This window comes from Callithrix jacchus, chromosome 9, assembly GCF_049354715.1.
Source record: "Callithrix jacchus isolate 240 chromosome 9, calJac240_pri, whole genome shotgun sequence".
NCBI lineage: Eukaryota > Metazoa > Chordata > Mammalia > Primates > Cebidae > Callithrix > Callithrix jacchus.
In genome coordinates this window covers 67,447,952-67,474,070 of record NC_133510.1, presented here as the reverse complement: position 1 = coordinate 67,474,070, position 26,119 = coordinate 67,447,952, and the positions used below count along the sequence as shown (strand labels likewise).

The window sequence follows — 26,119 nt, the reverse complement described above, 5'->3', positions numbered from 1 at the left end:
ACCATGTGAGTTAATGCATGTATGTGAAAGGACACACAGAACAGTGTGCATAGCACATGGTAAGTGCTCAATAAATGTTAACCGTGAAGGCATAACCGATTTGGGAGACCTGGGGGAGGAGGGGACAGAGAGGGTCACCGCATTGCCGCCTCTGCTTCTTGGCCGATGGGTGCTGGGACATGGAGTCCCCAGCTTGTGCTGCTGACGCCCTGTGGTGGCTAGCCGCTCTTTAGACACCAGACGCTGCCTTCCACTTCCTCCTCTCACTTCTTATTCGGGCACCACTGACGACAGAGACTTCGGCTGGGCCATTCCCGCCTCTCCAACCGCTTAGCAGCCATGGTAACAGCCTGGGGGATGGTCCCGAAGACGGGGTCAGAGAACGGCTGAGTATGGCCATCCCCCTAGCCCTGAACTCCCACTGGGAGACTGGGCTCATCCCAGTCTCCTGAGTCAAGTCCATAGTAAGCATCTGTCTGCTGAAAAGCGGGATCAGGGCCCGGTACCAGGAGCTGAGGAAAGGCGTATACAGCAGGGACCACTCCTGCCCCGCGGAGGGGACAGTCCAGAATTAAGCCTACTGCTTTCAGAGTTTCCACCGCTTCCCTTTCTCCTAGACCTGGGTACGGGGGTGAGAGGGGGCAGCCTCTTTCAGCTCTTCTGGGCAGCTGTGTCAAGGGAAAATCCTGGGCCCTCACACTCCCTGGGGGCTTCAGCGCAGTCAGTTCAGGGAGTTTCCTCTCTCCTCCGTCGGGTCTCCCCTACTCCTGCGCAGCCCCGCTGCCTCTCCCTGCCCTAGACTCTCCTGCACCCTCCTGGATCTCCCTGACTCTCCCCACCTCCCCAAGCTTCTTACTGTGACCTCCAATCGTGCCCCCTCCATGAATCGCCAGAGCTATTCGATCCCAAAATTTCATATTTTATAATTTTTTTTAAATTTCAAACCTTGAGCAATGTCCCTTCACAGACCCCTCCAGGTATCAAGTAGCCCCGAGCCCCGCCCCGGGGCCTTGTCCCGCCCCCTCGCATCCGCGGCTCGGTTTCCCCCACCTAGCGCCCAGCTCCCGCGGGTTCCCGGGCCGTCGAGCGCCGTGGGCGGGGCTCCAGGGCTGCGGCGCCCCGGGGGGTGGGCCCTGCGCGCTGGGGGCGAGGCCACCCGAGGCCTCTCCCCGTCCGCCCCCAACCCCGCCCCGCTCTGGGAACCTATATAGGGAGGCGACCCGCCGCCCGCCCGGCTGGCATCCCTGAGCCGCCGCCAGCCCCGCCGAGCGGAGCCAGTCCAGTCTCCGAGGGGCGCCCGGCGCCGGAGCCATGACCCTCCGCCGACTCAGGAAGCTGCAGCAGAAGGAGGAGGCGGCAGCCGCCCCAGACCCCGCCGCCCGGGCTCCCGACTCGGAAGTCGCGCCCGCCGCTCCGGCCCCGACCCCGGGACCCCCTGCCGCAGCCGCCACCCCTGGACCCCCAGCGGATGAGCTGTACGCGGCGCTGGAGGACTGCCACCCTGCTGAGCTGTACCGCGCGCTCGCTGTGTCCGGGGGCACCCTGCCCCGCCGAAAGGTGCGTCCCTCGCCCGCCCTCGGGGCCTGCTCAGCCCCACTCTGTCCCCCCACAGGGCCTGCTGACCCCGCAGTGCCCTCTGCTTGGCGTCCGCGGAATCCTCCACCTTCTTCCCCGGCCAGCTGGCTCCCTCGACTCCCTGCGGCCCCCGCTGCTCCCAAGGCCGTGGCCCTCGCCTGCACACCGCGCCCAGGCTCCGTGGCTCTCAACTCTGCGCCCAAGCGCGCCGCCCCATAGCGCCCCCTCTCTCCCTCCTAGATTCCTCCCAGCATCCCCCTTCTACTATCTTCATCTGGCTTTCTGTCCCCCATGCCCCGCCTCCCGGTGGCCAGGTGTCCTGGGTCCCCAGGACCCCCTCGCCTGAGCTCCTCCTTCAGTCTGGGGCAGCGACAACCCCTGACAAGTTGAAGGTCCCAGAGAGTGGCCTGGGTGGGAGAAGTGGGACGGTGGCTGCGCCGCGTGCGTTATGCTGAGGAAGTGCGTGGGGCGCCGCTCCTTCCGAGGGGACTCCCCGATTCCCGGGCTCGGGGCCTGCTGCTTGGCCCCACGTCTGACGTTCGAGGTGCGAGGGACACGGCTCCCTGGACTTCTGCCGGAACCGGACGCAGTGGGAGGGGTCGCAGGGCGCCCGCGGGGCAGGAAGGATGCGGGCCGCTCCCACCTCTGAGTCTCCCCTCCGCCAGCCTCTTCCTCTGGCCCCAGGGGCCTGAGGCTCCGAACGGACACAAGACCAGGTTAAGGAGAGGGGCCTGGTGGCCTTTCCTCACCCAGTCACCCTCCTTCGCCCCTGGCCCCCAGCTAGCCCCCACACAATGAACAGCTTGTTGAAAATTTGCATTTTATGAAAATCATGTTGAAAGACAAAGGGGTCTCTCTGTGCTGCCCAGTCCTTCCTCCCTGGCCATTTGGGAATTGTCCCCACCCCTGAGGCCAATCTGGTTCTGGCCCTTCTCTTCCTTGCCTCGGGTAGCTTGGGGGGAGGGTTAGCAAAGGCACAGACCAGAAAGGCCCTGGGTCTCACAGGCACCAGGGAAAAGGGCTGCTCTGGGACTGGACTTCCTCCAATGACCAGAAAGTTAGGGAAGGCGAGAGACTGGCTTATCAAGGACCCTGAAGAGACAGGAACCTTTATCTCTCATCCGTCTCCTCCAAAAGGACTCCCAACTCCCTCCTTAAGTATAGTGAGACTTACTGACAAATTTGATATCTAAGATGTTTTGTCCCAGAAAGCACAAAATATATGGCAATGGAGAGAGACCCAGGTGTATCTGGCACAGCTGGTCACCTGCAGCTGGGATCCACTGCTGGTCCCTTAAACAGCCTATACCTGAGGAGACCTGGTGCCTCTGTTTTCACATTCTGGCTAGGATTGCCAGCCCTTCAGGCCAGGGTCCCTGACCCCAGCCCTCCCAAGCCACGGTCTGTAGCTGAGAATTAGATGGAGAGACCCAACTGGCAGAAGGTCTTCAGAGCACCTTGATAGGTGAGCTCAGGGGACCCCTGTCCTCTGAATCCCACTGGGGGAGAGCCCCTGCCCCAGCTTTGGGAGTCTGGATGGCCTGAACCTCTACAGATATGGGCCCTAGGGGTGAAGACCATTCTAGAATGATGATCTCCCCACCCATTGCCAGTGTAGAAATGAGCAAGGGCTTAGAGGTTCATAGATCTGGAACTCGGGAGGATGGTTGTGTCCCTGCAGTCCCAGGTGTGAAGGTAAGGCCTGTAGAGAAAGCTGAGGAGTGGTACCAGTAGTGGCACTTGGCAGATAGTTCCACCAGCATCCATGAAGGTTCGCATGTGGAGTTGGGAAGGGGGAGACAGGAAGTGGGTCACTGTGTCCAGAGCTGGAGCCCAGGTGTGGGATCTGTGGGGATAGAGGTCTCAGCATCTGCTCAAGGACAGCCTCACCTCACCTGCTCCTTTCTTGACCATCTTCCCGCTCAGGGCTCAGGATTCCGCTGGAAGAATCTCAGCCAGAGTCCTGAACAGCAGCGGTGAGTCACCAGCACCCAGTCCCTTCCATGGTCCAAAGGGGTGACGTGCTGGGTTGGGAGTGCCAGGACAGCATCTCAGCCTAGTCATTCTATCCTTTAAGCATGGCTCCCCCGCTGGGAGTGAGGGGCAGGTGGGGGTGTGGGCTGTGTGAAGCGGGTGGCAGAGAAAGGAAGTGGGGACTTTTGAGTCATTAGGTGCTCTTCAACCCACCCCCAGTCCCTGCCAGTTACCCCTCCCTGGGGAGAGCTGGATGAACTGGGTGTGGGAGGTGGGAGGGGGTGCAGGCAAAGTCTGTGGGGAATGTCCTAACCGAGGCATCCTGGACTCCCCATATCTCCCAGCCTCAGCAAACCCCACGGGCCCAGACCTTAGCCAGGCTGTGTCCAGCTGCTTGGGGCTGGCTACCCCTACCTCCAGAATGTCAGTCCTCTTCTGGTCCCAGCCTGCAGCGGCCCTCTCCAGAAGGGTCTGAGTGTGGGCCGAAGTAGGTGCTGACTCTAGGCCATGGGACCCCACACTTTCCCTCTCTACTCATGTCCCATCCCCGAGTTGGGCTTTACTTTCAGCAAACTGTGGCCTGTTGGCCAGATTGGCCTGTTTGGCCCTTGAGCTGGTAATTTTTAAAAAGTTGTAAAAATAAAAACAAAGAACGATATATGACAGAGATCATAAGGGGCCTACAAAGAAAGCCTAAAATATTTACCATCTGGCCCTTCACAGAAAAAGTTTGCTGACCCTTCCAGAAAACCCTAGAACATTGGAGTAGCTACCCTGCTCCCTGCCCCAATAGTACAGAGTGGAAAGGGCTGCTGTTCAGAGCGAGAGGGGCTCGGGTTGGAGTGGGGAGGTGCTGCTCAGCATTTGGGGAGTAACTGGGTCAAGCTGGGAGTGGAGGAGCCTGGTCTCCAGGGCCTTTCCGAGGCTGAGCTACTTGAAGAGGACTTTGGAGGTTGCTTTAACTCTGCCTCTGGCTGAGTGGGAAGGAAGAGGGTGGGAGTGGGCAGAGGAAACTCTGGGCTCCCCCAGCAGGCGAGGATCTGGAGCCGCTCCAGACCATTGTGTCCAGCGGGCAGGGCTTCAGTGCGGGAAGGGGCGGCCTTGAGGCTCCCCTCCCCCAACCCCCACATCTGGTGGGCTGGCCCCAGTGCAGCTGGGAGGAGCAGCTGTGGTCTTGCTGAGCCTCGTGACTAGCCTCTGGGGGTGGGGCCTGTCCTCTCTACCCAAAGCTGTGGAGCAGAGGAGGCTCTAGGCTGTGACTGAATCTGGGGCCTCAGCTCAGTAAGTGGTACTATGATGCTCACTGGAAAGCTGGGATGTGGCTGAAAATCTCAGGGCCCATCCCTCAGGGGACCAGCCCTTCTCTGTGCTTCCCTCCCACCACTAGAGGCTGGATTGGTTCTCTGTGTCTCCATGAGGCTGATTTCAGCTGGGTATGGGAAAGACATTCCTATACTCTGTGATGAGACTGAGCTGTCACTGGAGTGAGTCCTGCTGGAATATTCTAGACCAGACTCCAGTATCCAGGGAGACCCAGGCTCTGGGACTCCTACACCTTTTAATCCTGATAGACTTGACCCCTGTGTCTCTTGCAGGAAAGTGCTGACGCTGGAGAAGGAGGATAACCAGACCTTTGGCTTTGAGATCCAGGTAGAAGAAACTGCACATGGGGGCAGAGTGGGGGGCAGACAGCCAGCCTAAGGGATGAATGGACTTGCCCCAATCCTGGGCTGAGGGTCCCCTTGTCCATTACAGACTTATGGCCTTCACCACCGGGAGGAGCAGCGCGTGGAAATGGTGACCTTTGTCTGCCGAGTTCATGAGTCTAGCCCTGCCCAGTTGGCTGGGCTCACACCAGGTGGGGCCTGGGCCCAGGACAGGGGTCTGGGAAGGGGATAGGACCTCTGCTTACTCCCAAGCAGAGGGGGTGAGAAATCTCTCCTGAAACCTATTCCTTGTCCTCCTCCTTCTTTGGCAAGCCAGAAAGAAGAATGGATAGAACCTGGGCTTTGGATCTAGGCAAATTTGCCATGATCTTGCATAGTCCCATCTACAAAATGGGGGGTAATAATGCATCCAAACATCACAGTGCAGCACGGGGATTCCCTGGGAACAGAGCCAGGGCCTAATTAGTGGTGGATGCTGCTGCTGCTGCTGCTCTGATTCCTCCCAGCAACCTGGCAGTCAGCACAGGCAGGAGCCGGGGAGGAAGCAACAATCCATTAGCTCTGCTTGATATTGGAGAGCAGGCCAGTCCTGCCCCCAGATAGGCACAGCACTGAGGAACCGATGTTACTCCCTTTAAAAAAATTAAAAACATTTTTTTTAAGAGACAGGGCCTCACTCTGTCACCAAGGCTGGAGTGCAGTGGCATGATCATAACTCAAGATAACCTTGAACTCCTGTGCTCAAGCGATCCTCCTCCTGCCTCTGCCTCCCAAAGCAATATGTTACTTCCTCTAACAAGGAAATCATGCCTCAGTAGGAGACCCTGGATTGAGTAGATCTAGAGTCCCCAGGTTCCAGGAAGGGCAGCCTGAAACTACATGAATCAATCCCTGCTCCACCATCTTTGCCCCTAAGCCCCTACCTCCCTCCCATTTACCAGCAGCCCTTGCTAGCTCTCTTAGTCCATTTTCTGTTACCGTAGCAGAATACCTGAGAGTGGGTGATTATAAAGAAAAGAGGTTTATTTAGCTCATAGTTCTGGAGGCTGGGAAGTTCAAGACTGGGAGGCCGCATTGGGTGAGGGCCTCATGCTGCGTTCTGACATGATGGATGTCATCTCATGACAGGAGCGCCTGCAAGAGTGGCGGGTAGGTACATGTGAAAGAGACAAAACACGGGTGATCTTGTTTTATAGCCACCTACTCTCCAGGTAACTAAACCAGTCCTGCCAGAGCAAGAACTCACTCCCCAAAACAGCATGAATCCCTTCATGAGGGCAGATCATTTATGGCCCAAATGCCTCTTGAAGGAAGGTCCTACCATCTCTCAACACTGTTACATTGGGGATGAAGCCTCAACCTGAGTTTTGGGGACAAACCATATTGAAACCATAACAGTAGCCAAGTGGTATACCATAACTCCACAAGGCAGTTTCACATCTACTCTCCCTCCTTGTCATCCCTGAAGCAGCTGCAGCAGGGATCCATACCCTTTTTACGGATGGGAAAGAAGCCCTCAGAGATGGGGCACCTGTGCCTGAGGTCGGGAGGCTCTGCAGTGTGCAGGGTAGCAGAAGCTCAGGGCCAGGCATTCCCTGTGCTTCCCTCTCACCACCAGAGGCTGGATTGATTCTCTGTGGTTCCATGAGGCTCTGCCATGCCTGGGGCCAGGGTCAGTTCCTATCGAGGTGCTGCCCACCTGCCCCTCCCTGAATTTTGACTGGGTCTCATGGCCAGCGTGGACTGGACCGAAATAACCAACTCTGAGGACAGCCCAGGGTCCTGGGTGGGCTTAGCTTTGGGACAGAGCTTCTCAAGGGTGGAGTGAAGGTGCTGGGTGTGTGAGGTCCCTGTCCTTTGGCTGGGGTGCTGGGCCTGGACAAGCTGGTGGTCACTACAGGCCCAGAAGAATGGCTGTGGTTCTGTGTGTTTGGATCGGGTATGAGAGATGTCAGAGGAGGGCCACCTAGAACCATGAGAATTTGGAGGCGGGAGTTCAGGAGTATTCCTTGGAGTTACTACCCGCCCTCTCCCCTTTCTGGCTAAGGTTAGAGGCTGGAATTCTAGCATGCCCCCTGGAGCAAATCTAACCCCTATGTCCACCTGGCAGGGGACACCATTGCCAGTGTCAATGGCCTGAACGTGGAAGGCATCCGGCATCGAGAGATTGTGGACATCATTAAAGCGTCAGGCAACGTTCTCAGGTATGTCTGGGAGCTGCAGTGCCTGCGGACTCCTGAGCTCAGCCTCTTGATATTTCCTCAGCCTGTGGCTCACTCGACCTTTGATTCCCCAATATCAGATTGGAAACTCTGTACGGAACGTCAATTCGGAAGGCGGAACTGGAGGCTCGTCTGCAGTACCTGAAGGTAGGGGAACGAGCTCAGATAACGTCTAACCTCCACCCTCCTCTTCCCAAGCGCCTACCCTGTGGGGTGGTCATTTATATCCGAATCTCCTTTAACCGAAGGTTTCTTCTGTCTACTCCCTGATCCCTTATCTGTACCTATGTCCTGCTGGTTTCCTGCTAGTTCGTGACAGTAGGGTGGTGGTTGTCTCTTGCAGCAAACCCTGTATGAGAAGTGGGGAGAGTACAGGTCCCTAATGGTGCAGGAGCAGCGGCTGGTGCATGGTGAGTAGGTCTGCGCTTCCTCCTCAGCTCTGGTGGGCTCTAGTAAAGAAAGGTTTACTAGCAAACCTCTAAAGTAAAGCAGGGTTCGTTGAGCTACTACTTTGGATACTGCCGTACCCACGTTTCTGGTTATTCTCACACTAGCCCTCTGCAGGTAAGTAACAGATAGTGTCATCTTCACTTCACAGAGGGGATCACCAGGGCTCAAAGAGTCTGTGTCAATTCTTTCCGAGGGTCTTGTGTGCTAAGCGACGCCCATAAGGATCTGAGTGATCATTCCTGATTTGCGGGTGAGGGAAGTAGGGGCTCAGGTCTGTGCCTGGCCAGGGCCACACAGAGGGTCAGCAGGACGGAGTGGGGATGCCTCCGAGCCTTTGCGGAGGACACCACCGCCTAGGCCTGACCCGCCCCCCACCGCCTCCCCCGTCTCCGCGCAGGCCTGGTGGTGAAGGACCCCAGCATCTACGACACGCTGGAGTCGGTGCGCTCCTGCCTGTATGGCGCGGGCTTGCTCCCGGGCTCGCTGCCCTTCGGGCCTCTGCTCGCCGTGCCCGGGCGTCCCCGCGGAGGCGCTCGGCGGACCAGGGGCGACACTGACGACGCCGTCTACCACACGTGCTTTTTTGGGGACTCCGAGCCGCCAGCGCTGCCGCCTCCGCCGCCCCCGGCTCGCGCCCTGGGCCCGGGCCCCGCCGATACCCCTGCTGTGGGGCCGGGCCCCGGAGCGCGGGCCGCGCTGAGCCGCAGCGCCAGTGTGCGGTGCGCGGGCCCCTGCGGGGGCGGAGGCGGGGGCGCGCCGGGCGCGCTCTGGACTGAGGCCCGCGAGCAGGCCCTGTGCGGACCCGGCCTGCGCAAAACCAAGTACCGCAGTTTCCGCCGGCGGCTGCTCAAGTTCATCCCCGGACTCAACCGCTCCCTGGAGGAGGAGGAGAGCCAGCTGTAGGGGCGGGGGCGGGCAGAGAGGTATTTATTTATTTATTCGCAACAGTCAGCGCTGAAAGAGGGGGAGGCCGGGCTAAAAGGACCCCAGGAGCCCAGAGCAGCGGGAGAGGGTCCTTGCGAGCCCCGCCCCTCCTGGTCGGTTCCTGGCTGATGTCTGCTGAGGGAGTGGGGGGCTCAGGCCCTTCTCTTCTCTTTCGCTAAGCCACAGTGGGAGCTGGGGCAGGGGGAGACCCAGGCAATCGGGGGCCAAAGATGGGGTGCTTGCCTACAGTCTCATCTGTAGTGCCTTGTGGGGTATCCTGGAACACCCACCCAGCAGGGGTGGGAACCCTGTCCCACGAAGCCCTCTCCTCAGCTTTACTTGCTCCCCCGCCCTTAGCCTTGGGGAGAAATGGCCCATGGTGGGCTGACCCCCCACCCTCCACACACAAGGTTCCCTGACCCCGTGGGCCCCCAGGGGCATCAGGTGCTGGGCCTCCTGCGTCCTGGCCTCGACCCCTAAGGGCTTGGCCTCTCCCAGGGGCTTGTAACTAAGTCGGGTCCTGCTGGGCAGGGGGTCTGTGTTCTGTGTCCCTTGGGGACAGGAACCGGCAAGTTCAGGTGGGGTGGGGACAGCACAGACTGTTCCACCGTTCTGCATATTGTTGCTTCTGAACCACAAACTGTATAAAATGGATGGTTTTTCATCTGTGTCAGTGTGGTGACTGCCTCAGGGGGAGGATTGGGCTGGGGCAAGCTCTGACTCCACCATCCCAACCACCCACCCCCAACACAAACGCACATGTTATTTTCTTACAGCCTGAAGCCAGGGAAATAGTCTGGGAGATTTAAATTTACATGTACAGGCCTGAGCTGGAGGCCCCACACTTCAGAACTTGAGCCTCCCTCCCCAATACCCACAGCAGGTGGTGGCCAAGGCTTGCCTCAAGTACTTAACCATCCCTATAGAAATACGGGTGCTTGGCATGCCTTTCTTCCCAGCCTCTGAGGACTCCCTTGAGGGGCTCAAGCCAGATCTGTGGGGACCTGAGCTGTATCCACCTGGCCTGTGATGGGCCCATCACAGATTACTCTGTTGTTCCAGAACTCTTCTGCGGTTTCCAATACTCCCAGGATGAGTTTTTTGTTGTTTTTCGAGATGGGAGTCTCCCTCTGTCACCCAGGCTGGAGTGCAGTGGCTCAATCTCGGCTCCTTACAACCTCTGTCTCCCAGGTTCAAGCAATTCTCCTGCCTCAGCCTCCCAAGTAGCTGGGACTACCAGGTGCGTACCACTACCCCCAGCTAATTTTTGTATTTTTAGTAGAGACAGGGTTTCACCATGTTGGCCAAGATGGTCTCGATCTCTTGACCTCATGATCCATCCGCCTAGGCCTCCCAAAGTGCTGGGATTATAGGTGTGAGCCACTGCACCAGGCCTAATTTTTGTATTTTTAGTAGAGGCGGGATTTCACCATGTTGGCCAAACTGGTCTCAGACTCCTGACCTCACATGATTTGCCCGCCTTGGCCTCCAAAGTGTTGAGATCACATGCTTGACTCCCAGGATGAGATTCTGACCCTTGCTGGCCTCTGCTTCTCACTCCCCGCTTTGACTGTGCTGCTGATACACTTCAGTCCTCAGCCCTGCCTTCCAAAGACCTTTCCATCCAGTGGAAATACAGTCAGAGCCTTTTCTGTGACAGCCCTGTTGTATTCTCATTGCAGTCTGAGACTGTCTGGGCTTTTATGAGTTTATCTTGCCTGCCCTTCCCACCCGGGAGGGTACACGCTTCTTGCAGCAGGGCTTAGGAGCCTTTTCTGTCTTCACTTCTTTATTCTTGCCTGATCCTAGCACATGGTAGACTCTCAAGACAGTGTGTGCCAGAATAGTGTGCGCTCATGCATCTCCAAGTGATGGTCGTGACCTTCTTTGAAGTGACCTGTCTGGTGTCATACAGCAAGCTAGTGGGAGAGCTGGGCCTGGGACTTGAGGTCCCTGCTCCAGTGCTCCTCCTGGGCAGTAACCAGCATGGAGGGGGCGGCTTTGAGAGAGGTCTGAGCAGACCCTCCGTGCCTGTCCTGCACCATGGTTCTTGCCTTCTGAGAGGGTCCCATTTCTGTTTCTTCTTTTGCTCCTTGAGCGTCCTTTCTGCACACGGCAGTCAGGGTGATCTTTTCAAAAAGGAAACTGGATCACAAGCCTCCTCTGCTTAAACCTGTTATGCCTTTCCCTGGAATAAAGGAATAAGGGCCAAACTCTTTACCATGGCCTATCCATAACACATCCATCCTGGGAGATAAATAACATAGCATCCCTTTCTCCAGGCTGACAGCAGCCACACAGGCCCAACAGTTTGGTAACTGGAAGCCTTTGGTGCAGTGCCCAACCTCTGCAACTGTGTCTCTCGTTGCCCTCCACGAATCCCTCCAGAATCTGGTCCCTGCCTCTCTGATCTCAAATTGTTTCTCCTTCCATGTCACTCGTTACATCTAAGCCACACTATCCTTTCTGCTCCTGTTCCTCAAATATGCCAAGCTCCCTCCTGCCTCTGGTCTTCGCCCATGCTTTCTTCTCTGCCTGGAACACTCTTCTTTGCAAGACTGATTTCTCCATCCTCGTGCCTCAGCTAAAACATCAGCTCCTCAAAGAGGTTTGCCTGATCAGATCTGAAGTAGTTCCCTGACCCCATTATTCTTTATCTTGAGTCTGTTGGGGTTTTTTTGTTTGTTTGTTTGTTTGTTTGAGATAGAGTTTCACTCTTGTCACCCAGGCTGAAGTGCAATGGCACAATCTCGGCTCACTGCCACCTCCTCCTCCCGGGTTCAAGGGATTCTCCTGCCTCAGCCTCCCAAGTAGCTGGAATTACAGGCACCCACCACCACACCTGCCTAAGTTTTGTAATTTTAGTAGAGATAGGGTTTTGCCATGTTGGCCAGGCTGGTCTTGAACTCCTGACCTCAGGTGATCCACTCGCCTCGGCCTCCCAAAGTGCTGGGATTACAGGCATGAGCCACCGCGCCTGTCTATTTTATTTTTTACTTCATGGCACTTTCTCCCAATTGGGAATCACACTGACTTCTTTTGTTTCTGTCTTGCCTTTGTAAGGGCAGGAGCCCAGTCTTGTTTGAAGTTGCACCTCTAGGGCCTAACAGAGCCTGGCACACAGGAGGGGCTCCATTAACTGGTGCTGATGAGTGAATGCTTCCTTGGGGCCAACCTTGCCTAGGGGTAACCACCACCTCCCCACCTCTGAGCCCCAGGGAGTGGGTGAGAGGGCCCCTCTTCTGCTCCATCTGTAGCTGGCATCTGTAGGCCCTTCTCTCAAAATCCCTTTGGGGCTGGGTGGCAGCCCCAGCCAGGGCACCTGCACCTGGCCACCCTGCCCTCCCCAGTCTCAGGAAGGGAGGACATTTGATTAAGAAAATGGAGCTTCCCCAAGCTCCCTGTTTGAACAGCTGCTCTGAGGCAATGATAAACATTGCCTCCCAGGGGCTCAGGTCTAGGGGAGGGGCCCCCTCACACCTTTGTTCCCAGAGCCCAAGGCTGCCAGGAGACCAACTGCCTGGGCATAGCCTGGCACCTTACGGGAGGTGGGGGGCTGCAGGACCTCCCTGGATTTCTCCTCCCAGTAGATTCCAACTCCCTTGGCGACCAGTCTGTCCCTACTCCCTGCCATGTAGCTAGTCCCAGGGAGTGATGTCGGTGTCCCCTCACCCAGGCTGATGGGGGCTCCTGGCCAGCCGTGTGCTCCCAGGGGAGGGTGAGGGGTGCCCAGGGCGGGGCTGGATCCCACCTCTCAGCTGATGGGATGACGGCACCAGCACAGCAGCCTCCTGCCGTGTAGGTGGGTGACAGGGAGTGACTAATGTGCGAGCTGCGATGCTAAAAATTAACCCAGGGATCGTGTTTGGCGGAGGGGGTGGGGGTGGATGGGAAAAGGAGCAGGGACTTAGAATATTGTGTGGTCGGTATTCCCCCTGCCCCGCCGCCCCTCCTTCACCTCCCACCAGCCTTCTGCTCCTCTCAAAGCCTCAGGGAACTCTGCGGGAGCCCCTCTCCCATGCTAGGCCAGAAGGGGCCTCCAACAATTCTAGGGGAGGACAGTGGCCTCCACGCCAGGTTTCATGCATGGTCAGGGGAGGGACATAGACCTGCAGATAGGGTTCTGGTCTGAGGTTCCCACAGAGCCCTGCATCTGTCCCCACATCCCCAGCACAGTGGATTGTGCCCCAGAATCCCCTGGTCTTGCCCCTCTGCCTGAGCCAAGGACAGTGGGAGCAGCAGAGGCAGCCAGTGCACCTAGCAAGGCTGTCAGCAGGCTGGGGGCGGGGGGACATGGGGGTGTCAGCTGCACCACAAGAAAAGGATAGATGGCTGGGCATGGCGGTTCACGCCTGTAATCCCAGCAGTTTAGGAGGCCAAGGCAGGTGGATCACCTGAGGTCAAGAGTTTAAGACCAGCCTGGCCAACATGGCAAAACCCCATCTCTTCTAAAAATACAAAAATTAGCCGGGCGTGGTGGTGGGCACCTGTAGTCCCAATTACTTGAAAGACTGAGGCAGGAGAATCGCTGGAAGGCAGAGGTTACAGTGAGCTGAGATAGTTGCCCCTCCAGCCTTGGCAACAGAGTGAGACTCTGTCTCAAAAAAAAAAAAAAGAAAAGAAAAAGAAAAAGATAGGTGACTTCTGTGTCCCCATGTGCTGGGCTAACATTTCCACATCCATTACGTCGCTGAGGCCTCACAGTACATCTGAAAGCTGTATATCTCCCCATTGGCAGATTAAGAGACTGAGAATTAGGTTAAGGCAGCAGAGCTGGTGCCTGGCAAGGCCAAAATGCTCTCATGCCTGTTTGTCTCAAGGGTGGTGAGAAGGAAGTCTTCCTGGAGGAAGGGGTGTGAGGACAAGGTGGAAGAGATGGTGAGGAATGAGCTGAGCCTCTCAGGCTATGGGCCTCACCTGTGGAAAGAGGTGTTGGCATGGTGGGTATATGAGAGGAAGGACCTGAAGGGGCAGGTCCGAGGTGTGCCAGGGGCAGTAGGAGGAGCCAGCCCGGAGAGCTCGTGGTTCCATGCACACTGGTGCTGTGCTGGAGGGAGGAGGGAGAGCATTCCCATCTAAGGGGAACATGGGGGGGTGCTCTGGAGACTTGATGGGGTGCACAGAACAGGGGAGGTGGGCTTGGAAAGAGCTTTGCTAACACACATGGGAAAACTTATTAGGAGTGAACCTCCGAACATTCCCATTTCCCCTGGAAACCAAACCCAAGACCTTGAGCTGGATAGCAGCAGGAGAAGAGGAGGGACAGCGGGAGGCCCCTTCTGCTGCCCAGCCTGGGCTCATGTGTCTGGGGAAGTGAGGGAGGCTGTGGGATTCCCCAGCTCAGGAGAGACGTCAGGCTGGCTGGCTGGGAGGCTGCCTGGTCCTGCAGTGACTGATGTGATGGATGAAATGACCATACTGGGGAGTGATGGGCTCAGAAAAGTGAGACAGAAAGCTGGGGGCTGTGGAGGGGCCAGGGGGACCCAGGAGAGTTCCTTAATAGAGTAAAACAGCCAGAGTGCAGCAGTGTGCTGACCCCTGGTGGGGACCCCAGAACACTGCGCCTCTCAGAGCCAGGACCATACCAGGTGGAGAGGGGCACAGAGCAGGGCTCTCCATCAATCAGCCAGCCGCTGGGAGCAGCCTCCCTCCCTCCTTAGAGCCCACCTCCTCAGCCTGCTGCATGCTAGTACAAAGTGGAGCCTCCCCTCAACCCCATAACCATTTATCTGAAGTGCTCAGACACACACCCACTGCTTCTGGTCTCCACGGCTTCTCCTCACCCCACCACCCAGACTGTGGGCTCCCAAGGGACTGAATCCCACCCACCCAACCCCACCACTGATCGAAACAGGTAGGTCTGAATAAATGAATGAACAGTTGAGGTCAGAACATCTAACTAATGACTAAACGGCTCCAACCAACATACCTTCTCTGCACAGACCCTGTGTGGTCTGAAAGTTAAATACACTGGGGTTGACAGCAGGAAGGAAACCGGCTTTTTAACTGCAAGATGCAAGAGTGCTTTTATTATTTATTTATAATTTATTTTTATTTTTAGAGATGGGTCTTGCATGCAGTCAACATGGGGACCTTACAGGAGCAGGGGCCACCAGGTAGCCTAAGACACATGAATGTTTGCTGTCAGGGACACCGCCTAAGCTTCAGTGACCCTTCCATCCTGGAGTTTGGCCTTTGTGGGGAGAACACACAATTTTATGCAAAAAGTAAAAATGCAAATACTGTCTCTGGCTCTCTTTCGCCACTGCTCCCCTACAGAGTCACTTATGCCTCTGGTGACTCACAGTTGGTGTAGTCCACTCAGCAACCCCAAGAGTGACAGCCCACCCAGGTCCCAGCACACATAGCATCTTCTGGAGCCCCACATATCTCACTCTGAGGGCCTGGTCCCAGCCACTCTCTCTGGGCAAGTAAGGCAAGACCAGTGGTTGGCAGCTGCAACAGCCAGTAGATTGGGGGACATTAACAGCAGATAGGGCCCTACTCCTACCTTGCCATTTTTTTTCCCTTCCCCTCCCCCTAAAGAAAAAAACAGGCTCTTGCTCTGTTGCCCAACCTGGAGTGCAGTGGTGTATTCATAGCTCGCCGCAGCCCCAACGTGCTGGGTTCAAGTGATCCTCCTACCTCAGCCTTCAGAGTAGCTGGCACTACAGGCGTGCGCCACCATGCCTGGCTAATTTTTCTATTTTTTGTAGAGAGGTTTCACCATGTTGGCCAGGCTGGTCTCGAACTCCCGGGCTCCAGTAATCCCCACTCAGCCTCCCAAAGTGCTGGGATTACAGGCATGAGCCACCCGCTCCTGGCCCTGTTGAGATTCTGATCTAGGAATTCTAGGGTGGGCTGGGACGTTGGTATTTTTATTTTTATTTTAAATTTTATTTATGTATTTATTTATTTTTAAAGACGGGGTTTCACCATATTGGTCAGGGTGGTCTTGAACTCCCAACCTCAGGTGATCCACCCACCTTGTGGATCCATAAAGTGCTTGGATTACAGGCGTGAGCCACCACGCTCGGCTGACGTTGGTATTTTTAAAGCACCCTAGGTGCTCAGTGAGTCTTTATTGAAAGGATGTTGAATGATGATTCCGGAGACCTCTGAGCTCCCGCCCACACCGAGCCTTGGGACTCTAAATACTGGCCGAACTCGGTCCCCTGAGGCTGTGTGTTCTCGGGGAGCGAAGAACCTGCGCCTCCCGCTGCCCCAGAACCACTTTCTGCTCCCTGGTGTAAACTTTGGTATGGATGGTGGCCGTCTGCCTACAGACTGGGACTGAGGGCAGGGGTCCCAGCAGACACATCTGTGTCCTCGCCTTGGTCGGAGGGAGGTATGAGTGGGGCCGGGGGAAATGGGGGCAGGGCTCAGCACGGTGTCCAGCCCCTGCCGGCTGGTGGGGTGTCGCCAGTGTTCTGGGGCGAGGGGAGGAGAGAGGAGGCGGGGCTGGGGCGCACAGCCGGAGGCTGCTCTTCACTGGTTCCCGTCTAGACCAGAGTGGGAGCTCAGCTTGGGGAGACGGGACGGGTGGAGGTGTGGAAGCGGAGCCTCACTCGCTGCTCAAGACGCTGCAGGCTGCCCTTCCAGGCCTGGGCTAGACTGCAGTGGCTGGGGGCTGGCGGTGCCGCTCCGGTGGAGTCCGCCGGGCGCCGTCCTCCCTCTCCATCCTCGCCAGCCCCCCTCTCCATCCTCGCCAGCACCGGGACCGCGAGGCTGCAGGAGCGAGCCCCCCCCCCAGGCGTGCTGCCACCGCAAGTGGGGTGGGAGCGCAGAGGAGACCCCGGGGTTGTGCTTTGCTGGGATCTGGGAGGCGGCAGCGCCGGAGTGAGTAACCGCCTCCCCAGGCAGCTAGTCCCGCCGCCCCAGGAAGTCCCGGCGCCGTCGAGCACCACCTCCCGCCATGCCAGGACCTTCCCCTCATGCTCGCCCGCCCCCGCCCCACCTCCAGCCGCAGACGCGGGTGCCCCCGCACTCTCGATCCCTCACCGGCGCAGACCCCGGGCCGGTCTTCTCCTCCTGCCCCGGCCCAGCCCGTCCGCCGCCCTCCCATCCCCATGGCCTCGGACCCCAGCTTGCCGCGCCGCTCCCCACTAGGTGCTGTGGGTCCCGGCAGCAAAGGGGCGGGTCCCGGCAGGGGGCGTGCCCCGGCCTACTTGCGGGGACGTGGCGCCCACTGCTGGCAGACTCGGGAACGGCCACTCTCGTCACCCGCCCCCGGCCCTGCTCCCAGACCCTCCTGGACCTCTCTGCCAGCTCTCCCTTCTCGTGGACATGCGCCTGCAGGACTCGGAACAGGTAGAGGTCTGCCCCGGCCCTAGCCGTGTCACGGGCTATCTCAGGGGGAGTCGTGGCCTCCCTGAGGCTCGGCTTCCTTCCCTGTGAAATGACTGTGGTGAGGAGCAAAAGCTCAGCAGTGAAGGACAGTTTGTAACCGCAAAGGAGCCTGTGAGTGTGCGGCGTGGTTGTTATCAACGCTAAGGGTGGTCTCTCCTGCCTTCTGCGGGGTGTGGCCACCATCCTCCCTGCCCCAGCCCCACAATGGAAGAAGAGCACTAAGTCACACCCAGAGATTATCACATGCGGTGGAGTGCCTTCAGCGTTTTTACGGGATATAAATAGACATATATGTATTTTAATACAATTGTGGCCATTCTCTACCTGCTGTTTGTCTTGCCGTTTTTCTCTCTCCAAGTGCTTAACTTTTGGTTAAAGCCCGGATTCGGCCAGGAGGGGTGGCTCACCTGTAATCCCAGCACTTTGGGAAGCCAAGGCCGGAAGATCTATTGAGCAGAAGTTCAAGACCAACCAGAGCAACATAGCAAGACCTCGTCTCTATAAAAATATTTTAAGGCAGGGTGCGGTGGCTCAAGCCTGTAATCCCAGCACTTTGGAAGGCTGAGATGGGCAGATCACGAGGTCAAGAGTTCAAGACCAGCATGGCCAACATGGTAAAACCATGGCTCTACTAAAAATACAAAAATTAGCAGGGTGTGGTGGCTACTCGGGAGGCTGAGGCAGGAGAATTGCTTGATCCTGGGAGGCGAAGGTTGCAGTGAGTCAAGACCATGCCATTATGCTCCAGCCTTGGCAACAGAGTGAGACTCCCTCTCAAAAAAAAAAAAAAAAAATTAAATGATGTGAGTGTCGTGGCACATGTCTGTAGTCCCAGCTACTTGAGAGGCTGAGATGGGAGGCCCGCTCGAATTCTGGAGTTCGAGGCTGCATCGAGCCGTGATTGTGCCACTGGCCCCTGGCACTCCAGCCTGGATGACAGAGCGAGACCCTGTTGCAAGAAAAAAAGAAAGATAAAAGGAAGAAAGAAAACAAACTCGAGTCAGACAAACCTGGATTTAGGTTCTTGCTCTGTGACTTTATATTTCCACCCTGTAGCAAACCACACAACCTCTACCTTCCTCAGCCTCAGTTTCCTCCTCTGCAAAATGGTGGTAATGCCAGGAACACCCACTTCACAGGCAGTGGTGAGGCTCCACACACACCTCACTGCATGCTTATTAGAGCTCTGTTTTTGCTTCCTGAGCCTGCCAGAGCTCTGCCTTCTTCATGTACTATGTGGTAAGGCCCCGCCTCTTGGACTTTGCTCACTGCTCCCGCCCCCCCCAGAGACAGAGTCTCGCCCTGTCGCCCAGGCTGGAGTGCAATGGCGCCATCTCGGCTCAGTGCAACCTCCGCCTCCCAGGTTCAAGTAATTCTTGTGCCTCAGCCTCCAGAGTAGCTGAGATTACAGGTTCCCGCCACCATGCCTGGCTAATTTTTGTGTTTTTAGTAGAGACAGGGTTTCTCCATATTGGTCAGGCTGGTCTCGAACTCCTGACCTCAGTTGATTCGCCCACCTTGGCCTTCCAAAGCACTGGGATTGCAGGTGTGAGCCACCGCGCCCAGCCTCTTTCGGCACTGACCTTAACCACATGGGCCTCATTGTTTTTCCTCCATACCCAGACTGTCCCCATCTCAGCACCTTCTCATTCGTCTCCATAGTCTTTCCCCGGGGAAGGGCCTCTCTGCCTCGCTTCGCTCCTGTCCCTGGCTACATTGTCACCTCCTCTGAGAAGCCGTCTTTGGCCGATCCGTATCGCTAGCGCCCTCTATCGTTCGGTAGCTGCTCACCCGGCTCTGTTTTTCTTGCGCTTCTCTTTATGTGCCATTCTCTTAAACATGTTTTTATGTATCCCTCCCCTAGAAGGCACCTCCATGAAAGGTCGGGGCTTTCCGAGGTTCCTTTCCCCTCTCTATGGTTCCTAGAAGAGGGCCTGGCACATAGGCGGCCCTAGTTAGCTTTTTGCGTAAATGTGAAAGAATCCACCTCCTCCCTTATGAGAAGCAGCAGTACTGCCTGTTTCCAGCAAAGGGCACTACCGCACAGCACTTGGGGACCGCTGGGGCTCCTGCTGCGGTGGGAGGTATTTATAAAGCCTACAGGCCTCTCCTCCCATAATGTGGGCGCTCCCACAGCTGGGATCGGAAGCAGGAGGGCCCCCCCCCCGCGCTAATCTGCCCTGGCAGCACCGAGCTGGCATGCCCTGGGTGCATCATCCGGTGTGCTCTGGTGCCCAAGGTCGGGATACCCTCACTGGTGGCTTGGACACACCCCTGAGCAGCTGATGCTTTTGGACAGATCACACCCTGTTCCAGGCTCTCAAAATGAGGGCAATGACATGAGCCGCACTGCTCCCTCACGGGTTTGCTGTGAGGTCGGGACAAGAGTGCATGGGAAATGCTGTATGAATGTAAACATGGGACAAATATAATTTATGCACTCCTTATTGGTAGTTTAGCAGGTTGACAACAAAAGAGGAGAGAAGGTACTTAAAGGGAATTGCAAGGCTAAATGAAGATGGATTTATAAAGGGAATTAAGACAGTGAAGGAGAAGGAAGAAGTTAAAAATAACAAGTACCTTTCACCAAGAGCTTATTAGGAGCCAAGGCAGAGGAAAGTGATCTCCAAACATTGTCTAATTATAGCCAACACTTACATGGTGCTGACCTCATGCCAGGAACTCTTTAAGTGCTTTATGCATAAAAACTCACTGGATCCTCACAACAACTAAGAGGTAGGTCATATTGCTGTCCCGTTCTACACAGGGAAACTGAGGCCGGGAAGGCTTAAGTAACTGGCCCAAGGCCACACAGATAGACAGGGCTGGACACTCTGCCTCCTGGAATGTGCTCTTAAAGCCCCACACTCACAGCCACACCAAAAGGGAGATAGTATTGTTCCATTTCCCAAACAAGAAACTGAGTCTCAGCGATGTACAAAGACCACCTAAAGTCACACTGGGAATATACGTATTTGAGTCCCGCTTAACTGCCCACCAAACTAGGCCTGCAGGAGCTGGGAGGGGGCTTCCAGAATGTGCACAGGTTCTTCTCGGAGGGGCAGCAGCAGACACACCTGCTCTTCTGCGGGTGGAGGGAGGGTGAGAGTGCAGAGGCTGGGCAGGGCTGATACGGTTGAGGGAGAGGCTGCTTGGTGACCTCAACACCATGGAAGGAAGATGGCCAGGCATCGTCCAGGCCAGGAAGTGAGGGGTGTGTTGATAGGCACAGTGGCTGGCCACAGGGATTGCAGCCAGAGCTGTGGGCTCCCCACAAATCTCCACAGGGAGGCTAGGGGCTGAGGGGCAAGACCTACTGTGGAAAGTGGGCACAGCCCCATCCCTGCCACAAGTGCCCCTTAGCCCAGCCCCGACTTCCAGACTGTTATATAAGCTGCTGAAAACCCAGGCCTGGAAATAGCCATGGCTGTACCAGCTGGGCTGCGAGACGTGATGAATGGTCCCCAGGAGCATCAGCTGACCACCCTGTGCTCCTGAAGTGACCTGAGGGCCTGCCAGCAGCTCGGGTTACCCAGCTCTCCCTGGGAGGCAGCCCTGCCTGGTCTGCTGAGGATGGCTCCAATGTGATTCTGTGTCTGGACATTTATGGTTCGAGCGCCTGCAGGATGGTTCCTCTCCCAAGCCTGAGCAGCTAAGGCAGCTCCCAGACACACGGTGCCCACTGGCAGCCTCCAGATGCTGGGAGCCAGGGCCTTGCTCAGAGCAAGCACTTGGATCGCTGAAGACAGTCAGCACTGGGAAGGCTGGGAGCTCTGCTGCTCTGAGTCCTGTGCTAAGGGCCCCCAAGAAAAGAGGAAGAGGACGGCTGGGCTCGGTGGCTCACACCAATAATCCCAGCAGTTTGGGAGGCCGAGGCGGGTGGATCACCTGAGGTCGGGAGTTCGAGACCAGCATAACCAACATGGAAAAACCCTGTCTCTACTAAAAATACAAAATTCACCAGGCATGGTGGTGCATGCCTGTAATCCCAGCTACTTGGGAGGCTGAGGCGGGAGAATTGCTTGAACCCAGGAGATGGAGGTTGAGGTGAGCTGAGATGATACCATTGCACTCCAGCCTGGGCAACAAGGGTGAAAGTCTATCTCAAAAAAAAAAAAATGAAAGAAAGAAAAAAAAAGAAAGAATGAAATGAAAAGAGGAAGAGGAGCCTGAGAAATTGGGGGTGCAGGTGTCATTCCAAGGCTGCACTCCACCAAATCCCTATGCCTCCTGTTTCACAGCCCACTCTGTCACTGAACTGGTGGCCCTGGACACAGGGAGGCACCCACATACTCTGATGCCTACTGCAGAGGGCAGAGCCACACACCCCAGCAGGCACTAGCACATATATCCCTACTCCTCAGAGCACCTGGCTAGGCTCGGAGTGTAGGACAGTGTTCTCCCAGCATATGGTGATCACGTGTTAAGAATTATGATTATGTTGATCAGGTGCAGTGGCTCATGCATGTAATTCCAGCACTTTTAGAAGCTGAGGTGGGAGGATCGCTTGAGTCCAGGAGTTCGAGACCAGTCTAGGCAACATGAAGAAACCTGGTCTCTACAAAAAATACAAAACTTATCTAGGCAGGGTAGCATGTACCTTTAATCCCAGCTACTCGGGAGTCAGCTGAGGTGGGAGCATCGCTTAAGCCCAGGAGGTTGAGGCTGCAGTGAGCCAAGATTGTGCCACTACACTCCAGCCTGGGAGTGTAGTAACAAAGTGAGACCCTGTCTCCAAAAAAAAAAGAGAGAGAGAGAGAAGTATGAATGACTATGGCCATGCCAATTCTGTACCTTTAAGAAACCTACTTAAAAAACAAAACAAACAAACAAAAAACCCGACGCCTGTAATACCAGCACTTTGGGAGGCCAAGGCGGATGGATCATGAGGTCAGGAGATCAAGACCATCCTAGCTAACATGGTGAAATCCGGTCTCTACTAAAAATACAAAAATTAGGCAGGCGTGGGGGCATGCACCTGTAATCCCAGCTATTTGGGAGGCTGAGGCAGGAGAATCGCTTGAACCCAGGAGGCAGAGGTTGCAGTGAGCCGAGGTCACGCCACTGCACTCCAGCCTGGTGACAGAGTGAGACTCTGTCAAAAACAAACAACAACAACAAAAAAGCAACTTCTCCCTAAAAATATTAATGCTTTAAGTGAAAATATCCCTTTATGATTCCCAAAATCCTTTAGTGGAATGGGAACAGGCACTCCCAGGGAGCTAGGACCTGTGTTCTCTGTGATTCCAGGACCCTCTGATGGGAGGATGCCCCCAGCTGGAGAAGTGTGGGACATTTTCTAAAAGAGCAATGGAAAGTGAGTGAGATGCCCCATCTGCCCGACCACAGATGGCCTGTCCAATAATGGGAGGGACGCACACATACGCACACACTCCACCTCTCTCCTTGGTGCTCAGAGGTGGGGGCAGAACTCCCTCCAAACTCCTGCATCAGCATTCCCTGAAGACCCTGCCTGTGCCCAGATACTACTGGCCATGACTTTGCAGCCTCCGTGTATGTCTGTGGGTCCTGGAGTTCTGAGTCCATGGGCAAGACACAGGGAAAACAGGCTCCTCATGTACAGCAGAGAGGGCTGGTGCAGTGGCTCATGCCTGTAATCCAACATTTTGGGAGGCCTAGGCGGGTGGATCACTTGAGCTCAGGAGTTTGAGATCAGCCTGGGCAACATAGTGAAACTCTGTCTCTACAAAACATACAAAAATTAGCCAGGCATGGAGGCACACGCCTGTAGTCCCAGCTACTTGGGAGGCAAAGGTGGGAGGATCACTTGAGTCAGGGAGGCTGAGGCTGCAGTGGGCTAAGATTGCATCACTGCCTTCAAACCTTGGCAACAGAATGAGACCCTGTCTCAAAACAAACAGCAACGAGAAAACCCAAAACAGTACACCAGAGAGCTAAGGAACACCCACCCTTCTGCCAGGTAAATCTGCTGGGGAAGGGCTTGGCCTCCTCCAGTGCCCTCCTGCCTGCCTCGTGTCTTCTCCAGGCACTCACCCTTGAGGGTTGTCACAGGTAATCAGAGCTGGCTCCGCTGGTGAGAGCAGGAGCAGTGTTTCTTAGCAACGGGCACAGCATACAAAACCCAGCTAATCTGGGCTGCCCCAGCCGCCAGCCCTCCCACAGCCTCCAGGGTGGCAGCTGCTGGCCAGCAGCACACCCCCAGAGGTGGACACTTACAAACTTGTGTGTCTTTCTACCGCAGCAAACCCTAAGTTCCAGCTTGGGCAAGAAGGACTCTTCTTTTCTCCACCCTCCCTGTTTCTCTCCCCTTTCCTAGGCTCTGTCTCCCTTCACAGTATCTGCAGACCTCTCTGAGGCAGGGGTCCCAGCCCTGCAGCAAGTCATGAAATGAAGGGCAAATCACTTCACCTCTGGGAAGCTCAACTTCTTCTCTGGGAGGCCATAATAGAGCGGCTCTGTGTAAGGACTGTGAGGCCACACTGGTCTGAAAGCAAATCCATGCTCCGCTACTACTTCTCAGCTGTGTGACACTGGACATGTTTCCTTAACCTTTTATTTTTTGAGTCAGAGTCTTGCTCTGCTGCCCAGGTTGGAGTGCAGTGGTGCAATCTCGGCTCACTGCAACCTCCACCTCTCAGGTTCAAGTGATTTTCCTGCCCCACCCTCCCAAGTAGCTGGGATTACAGGCATGGGCCACCATGCCCAGCTAATTTTTGTATTTTTAGTAGAAACAGGGTTTCACCATGTTGGCCAGGCTGGTTTTGAACACCTGACCTCATGTGATCGGCCTGCCTTGGCCTCCCAAAGTGCCAGGATTACAGGCGTGAGCCCCCATGCCCAGCCTACTTAACCTTTTAGAGCCTCAGTTTCCTCAATGCTAGAATCATGCCCGCCTTAGATGGCTGTGGAAAGAAGAGACAAAGGAAAGAAGTCATCAGACAGAGCCCAGCACAGGGGTCTGTGGACTGGGCTGAGCGCTCCTCTTGCTGCATCCCCAGCTCTGTCCCCTCAGTGGCTGGGCTCCAGTCATTTGCCTTACTCTGCCGCTCTAAGGAGCTGGCACTTCCCATCTACTATTTCCTCTCCCTGAAACTCGTCCCTTTCCCCCAACTCTCCACCGACAAATTCCCCTCAGTTTATTTATTTTGAGACAGGGTCTCACTCTGTCGCCAAGGCTGGAGTGCAGTGGTACTATCACAGTCTCAGCCTCCTGGGCTCAACTGATTCTCTCGACTCAGCCCTGGAGTAGCTGAGCCCACAGGCCTGTTACACCAAGCAGGCTATTAGTAGTAGTAATAGTAGTTGTTGTTGTAGTAGTACTAGTAGTAGTAGAGACAAAGTCTGTGTTTCCCAGGCTGGTCTCAAACTCCTGAGCTCAAATGATCCTCCTGTCTTGGCCTCCCAAAGTGCTGAGATTACAGGCATGAGCCTCCAGTAGTGCTCAGCCACCCCTCAGTTTAAAAACTACTTCCTGCCAGGCATGGTGGCTAACGCCTGTAATTTCTTTTGTTTTTCTTTTTGAGACGGAGTCTAGCTCTGTCACCCAGGCTGGAGTGCAGTGGCGTGATCTCGGCTTGCTGCAACCTCTGCCTCCCAGGTTCAAGTGATTCTCCTGCCTCAACCTCCCCAGTAGCTGGGATTACAGGCTTGTGCCACCATGCCCAGCCAATTTTTGTATTTTTAGTAGAGACAGGGTTTCACTGTGTTGGCCAGGCTGGTCTCAAACTCCTGACCTCAAGTGACCCACCTGCCTCGGCCTCCCAAAGTGCTGGGATTACAAGCATGAGCCACCGTGCTGGGCCACGCCCGTAATTTCTCCTCCATCCCTTGCCGAAATTAGAGCTACCTGTTAAATATCTCACTGACATCCTGCAATTTCTTTTTCTCTTTATGGTTGTGATGGTTAATTTTAAGTGTCAACTTGACTGGGGTAAGGGGTGCTCAAATAGCTGGTAAAATGTTATTTCTAGGTGTCTCTGTGAGGCTGTTTCTAGAAGAGATTAGCATTTGAATCGGTAGAAGATTGACCTTACCGCTATGGGCAGGCATCATTTAATCTGCGAAGGACCTGAATAGAACAAAAAGGCAGAGGAAGGGCGAATGTGCTCTTCTTTGAGCTGAGACATCATTATTTTCCCTCCCACAGACATCCATGCTCTGATTCTTGCAACTTCAGACACGGACTGGAACCACTCCACCTTGGGGAGGGCAGATCGTGGGACTTCTCAGCATCCATAATGGAGCCAATGCCTCATAGTGAATCCTTTTCTACATCTCTGTATATCCATCCTATTGGTTCTGTTTCTCTGGAGAACCCTAACACCATGGCACTTATTACTTATGTGCAAGATTGTTGAACATTGATCTCTCCTCCTTGGCTGTGAGCCCGGGGGCAGGAACTGGGTCTGTTTTGTTCTGTGCGGTGTTTCCAGTAAGAGGGTTGGCCTAGGTGTCTCTCCGAAGTATGTTCCAGCTTTCCGTACCTCTTTATTTCTTCCTTCCCCTGCTTTCCAAGTTGACCTAAATAGTTTTTGCATCGTTTCTTAGGTTCACTGAATCTCCAAGCAGCGAGGTGAATCTGGAAAGACAGCTCAAGAATTAAGAGCGCTCACCTTTAATTACACTCCATTTTCCTCAGGACAAGTGGAACAGATTCGGGATGAAGAGCCCCCAAATCAGCACCCTACAGATTTCAGGACCCCTCTTAATTCATTCCCCCCTCCTCCCAATGACGTCTATTTGCCTACCCCGGACCGAAGGAAGCGTCTGTGCCCTGGCTTATTTGCATGCGCCCGTGCTATTGGCCGGAGGGGCGGCACGGTAGCCAATGGTGTGCAGGGGTGTTGACCGAGTAGCAGCACCGTGCCGCCGGGTGAGGTAATGGAATCCTGGCTGGACCCGCGGCGGCTCCCTCCGGACTGGCTAGTGACGTAGCGGCTTCCCCGGCCGCACCCCGCCCAGCCGGGCCTGGCGCGG

General features: G+C 55.7%; 1 protein-coding gene across 1 annotated transcript; it reads left to right on the top strand.

Annotated features, from left to right (window-relative positions):
• The first annotated feature begins 1,236 nt into the window (after positions 1–1,236).
• On the top strand, positions 1,237–9,476 carry TAMALIN (trafficking regulator and scaffold protein tamalin). The gene is made up of 8 exons (XM_002752488.6): positions 1,237–1,557; positions 3,502–3,551; positions 5,145–5,199; positions 5,305–5,407; positions 7,327–7,420; positions 7,519–7,585; positions 7,782–7,848; positions 8,286–9,476. Exons 1-8 carry the CDS (start codon positions 1,312–1,314, stop codon positions 8,789–8,791), a joined length of 1,188 nt encoding a protein of 395 aa, XP_002752534.2. The 5' UTR covers positions 1,237–1,311; the 3' UTR covers positions 8,792–9,476.
• Positions 9,477–26,119: the final 16,643 nt, after the last annotated feature.

What these genes read in the sequence shown, in the direction of transcription:
- TAMALIN (XM_002752488.6), top strand. Translation starts at nt 1,312, where the DNA reads ATGACCCTCCGCCGACTCAGGAAGCTGCAGCAGAAGGAGGAGGCGGCA. An exon ending in CCTTTGGCTTTGAGATCCAG is followed by an intron (nt 5,200 to 5,304) that starts GTAGAAGAAACT and finishes TGTCCATTACAG; the next exon opens with ACTTATGGCCTTCACCACCG. An exon ending in GTTGGCTGGGCTCACACCAG is followed by an intron (nt 5,408 to 7,326) that starts GTGGGGCCTGGG and finishes TCCACCTGGCAG; the next exon opens with GGGACACCATTGCCAGTGTC.